At 53.7% G+C, this 3786-nt stretch overlaps 1 protein-coding gene across 1 annotated transcript; it reads right to left on the bottom strand.

Moving 5' to 3' along the window:
• Positions 1 to 2891: 2891 nt before the first annotated feature.
• On the bottom strand, positions 2892 to 3522 carry LOC121270790 (neurogenic differentiation factor 1-like). The gene has a single exon (XM_041176230.1). The coding sequence runs from the start codon at positions 3520 to 3522 to the stop codon at positions 2977 to 2979; it is 546 nt and encodes a 181-aa protein (XP_041032164.1). The 3' UTR covers positions 2892 to 2976.
• Between the last annotated feature and the right edge of the window lie 264 nt (positions 3523 to 3786).

A 3786-nucleotide genomic window follows, 5' to 3' on the forward strand; every position in this document is an offset into this window, starting at 1 on the left:
TTACTGCCACTTATTCGGCTTTAACACAATCCAACCTGGTGCCAGTAGTATACATTGAGATTCACGCAACCAGGTTTGAGTCCCAACCCATGAACACTGGCTGCTTTGGTTCTATGCCTCCTTCCCTGTTGGGAGTAGTGTGTGCCCCTCAGACTGGCCAATAACAGGCATCTCCCCCCCCCACACACACTAACCCTTCAAGAAGCAACTCACCACCCTCTCGGGTCAGTGAGGGATGGACTAGAACCTGAACCACAGAAGCATCAGTTCTGAGCCTGACACACTCATTATTTATACAAGTAAAAGCCAACTACGAAATTCCTGAGCAGATAAATGGCAGAAACTGGGGTTTACGCCACCAAAAGAGCTCGCCCGCCACCAGATAACCAACCCACCTCCCGGGCCCCCAATATAAAATGCTGCGGCAGTTGGACTGGCGCCAAAATTTTTTATACCGAACCCTTGGTCAGTGGATCAGCCCTTATTTTAAAAACAGGAATTGATGGTGTTCTGAATCATCTCCGAGTTAAAGCTGCTGAGCTAGCCGGTGGGATGGGAGACCCTTCATATCCTGAGTTGAGAAGGGGATATTCAGGCCAGTGACTCTCTGCTGCGAGTATACCTGGATGCGGAGTAAGGACAGACCCCAATTCTCCCCGTGAGCCCGCCAGCTGGAGCTGGGGGTCTGTAATATTCTCCCGTCTCGCAGACCGGCGGGTAAATCAACATCTGCTTCCCCCCCCGCCCCCCCCCCACCCGTTTCTCCTACCCCATTTAACCCCTGGTGAACAGTAACTTGGAATAGATCCGTCAACAGCCCAGAAATATCAGCCGCACCGGGAACAGGAAATTCCCAAAGGACTCTCACACGGATCGGAATGGTCTTTACTTGCGGTGTGTAGGTGGGGGGGGGGGTTACAGTTTGAAGGCGGTGACTTTTTCTAATTATCTTTAGCTCCGTCATTTTCTGCTGGGTGTCTGTCTCCAATCTCACTTCCCGCTCTGAATTTTTAAAATATCCCTGTGGAAGCGCCGGGAATGTTACAAACAGGAGCGATCTCACTGCAGTCAGGGGGAAGAGGGTTTCCCAGACATGGGACTGACCGCACCTGAGACTGAGGCAGAGATAAAGCGGGGGGTGGGGGGAGAGATAAGGTGGGGGGGGGGGGGGTGTGGAGAAAAGGGGAGAGTAGAAGAGATAAAGGGAGGGGGAGGAAGAGATAAAGAGGGGGGTGGAGGAAGAGATAAAGAGGGGGGTGGAGGAAGAGATAAAGAGGGGGGTGGAGGAAGAGATAAAGAGGAGGGGTGGAGGAAGAGATAAAGAGGGAGGAAGGAAGAGATAAAGAGGGGGGTGGAGGAAGAGATAAAGAGGGGGGTGGAGGAAGAGATAAAGAGGGGGTGGAGGAAGAGATAAAGGGGGTGGAGGAAGAGATAAAGAGGGGGGTGGAGGAAGAGATAAAGAGGGGGTGGAGGAAGAGATAAAGGGGGTGGAGGAAGAGATAAAGGGGGGGTGGAAGAGATAAAGGGGGGGTGGAAGAGATAAAGGGGGGGGTGGAGGAAAAGATAAAGAGGGAGGGGGAAGAGATAAAGAGGGGGGAAGGAAGAGATAAAGGGGGGAAGGAAGAGATAAAGAGGGGGGTGGAGGAAGAGATAAAGAGGTGGGTGGAGGAAGAGATAAAGAGGGGGTGGAGGAAGAGATAAAGAGGTGGGTGGAGGAAGAGATAAAGAGGGGGGTGGAGGAAGAGATAAAGAGGAGGGGTGGAGGAAGAGATAAAGGGGGTGAAGTAAGAGATAAAGAGGGGGGTGGAGTAAGAGATAAAGAGGGGGGAAGGAAGAGATAAAGAGGGGGGGGAGGAAGAGATAAAGGGGGTGAAGTAAGAGATAAAGAGGGGGGTGGAGTAAGAGATAAAGAGGGGGGAAGGAAGAGATAAAGAGGGGGTGGAGGAAGAGATAAAGAGGGGGGGTGGAGGAAGAGATAAAGGGGGTGGAGTAAGAGATAAGGGGGGTGGAGTAAGAGATAAAGAGGGGGGTGGAGTAAGAGATAAAGAGGGGGTGGAGGAAGAGAAAAAGAGGGGGTGGAGGAAGAGAAAAAGAGGGGGTGGAGGAAGAGAAAAAGAGGGGGGTGGAGGAAGAGATAAAGAGGGGGTGGAGGAAGAGATAAAGAGGGGGAGTGGAGGAAGAGATAAAGAGGGGGGGGTGGAGGAAGAGATAAAGAGGGGGGTGGAGGAAGAGATAAAGAGGGGGAGTGGAGGAAGAGATAAAGAGGGGGTGGAGGAAGAGATAAGGGGGTGGAGGAAGAGATAAAGGGGGGGATGGAGGAAAAGATAAAGAGGGAGGGGGAAGAGATAAAGAGGGGGGAAGGAAGAGATAAAGGGGGGAAGGAAGAGATAACGAGGGGGGGTGGAGGAAGAGATAAAGAGGGGGGTGGAGGAAGAGATAAAGAGGGAGGGGGAAGAGATAAAGAGGGGGGAAGGAAGAGATAAAGAGGGGGGAAGGAAGAGATAAAGAGGGGGGGTGGAGGAAGAGATAAAGAGGGGGGTGGAGGAAGAGATAAAGGGGGGGGGGGGGGGTTGGTGGGGGAAGAGAGTCCAGCTCGTGATGTTCTGAGTTCGGGATTTAAAGTAGAGTTTTAATGCCCTCGGGCAGCGCTGCGGTTTTAAACATTCCCTGAGCCCCAGCCGCTGGGATCCTGCTGTGTAATGTGAAGTTATTGTTTCAATGGCAGCTATTGTGCTGTTGAAAAGTGGAGTCGACTCAAAGGATTCTGCAGCAGCAGCAGACCTGGTGCCTAAAAAGGTTTTATTTATATAAAATAGAAATGCTTCTTGTTCCTGTGAGTGGCTGACAGAGAAAATTCAGTTACAGTAAATTCAGGAATTACAAACACGGCGGCGACTCCGCCTGAGAACCGGTTCCAAAAAGACGACAAAAGTGCAGCCGAGTCCGGAGCAGCTCAGTCCGGATTCCTGGGGCTGGTCACTCACTCAGATCCGCTTCTCCGTCGCTGCGGGAACCGGGAGGCTGCATCCGCCGCTTCTCCGCTCCGTCCCCGGGCTCGGTGTCCGGGCTGCCCCCGGCCGGGGGGCTCCTGGGGCCGGACCCCCTCCGCAGCTCCTCGCTCAGGGCCCCGATGTAGATTTGAGCCATTTGCAGAGTGTCCGATTTGGACAGCCGCCTCCGGACACCGGGGATGACGCTCCGGAGCAGCTCGAAACCTGCGTTCAAGCCGCGCATCCGCCGCCTTTCCCGGGCGTTGGCGGCCAAACGCCGGCGCTTCTGCTGCGCCCTGGCTGCGCCCGATTCTCGACACTCGGGGCAAGGCCAGCCCGGGGTCCCCGCTCCCTCCCGCCGGCTCTCTGCCATTCTCGGGCGCAATTCCGCCGTTCCGCGCTGCGCCGGGCGCAAAGTTTGGCGAAAGTTGCGGCAAAGTTTGCGGGTTTTAAAGGTGGTCGCGTGTGAGCGGCCAATGGGAGCGGAGGCGGCATCCCAGTCGCGTGTGAAGAGCCAATCAGGCGGCTCCATTCAGCAGGTCATTTCACTTGGATTGAAGACTGAATTCCATTGAGGCAAAAGGAACTTTCTGTGGGGATTTTACAAAGAAAGAGTTAAAATTAGAGGCAGCAAACGGGACATGAGCAGCTCAGTGTGAATATGCAGACAGCCGCAGATAACCTTTAACGTGGATCCGCAACCCACTCCCTGAGTGAGGATTCCCAGTTGGAATATCGAATCCAATTGGAAATGGGTCCTACTTTAACCTGGACAATTTCTCAAAATAAAGGAGAT

The sequence above is a fragment of the Carcharodon carcharias genome, chromosome 28, assembly GCF_017639515.1.
Source record: "Carcharodon carcharias isolate sCarCar2 chromosome 28, sCarCar2.pri, whole genome shotgun sequence".
In the NCBI taxonomy this organism is placed as follows: Eukaryota; Metazoa; Chordata; class Chondrichthyes; order Lamniformes; family Lamnidae; genus Carcharodon; species Carcharodon carcharias.

What these genes read in the sequence shown, in the direction of transcription:
- LOC121270790 (XM_041176230.1), bottom strand. Translation starts at nt 3,522, where the DNA reads ATGGAGCCGCCTGATTGGCTCTTCACACGCGACTGGGATGCCGCCTCC.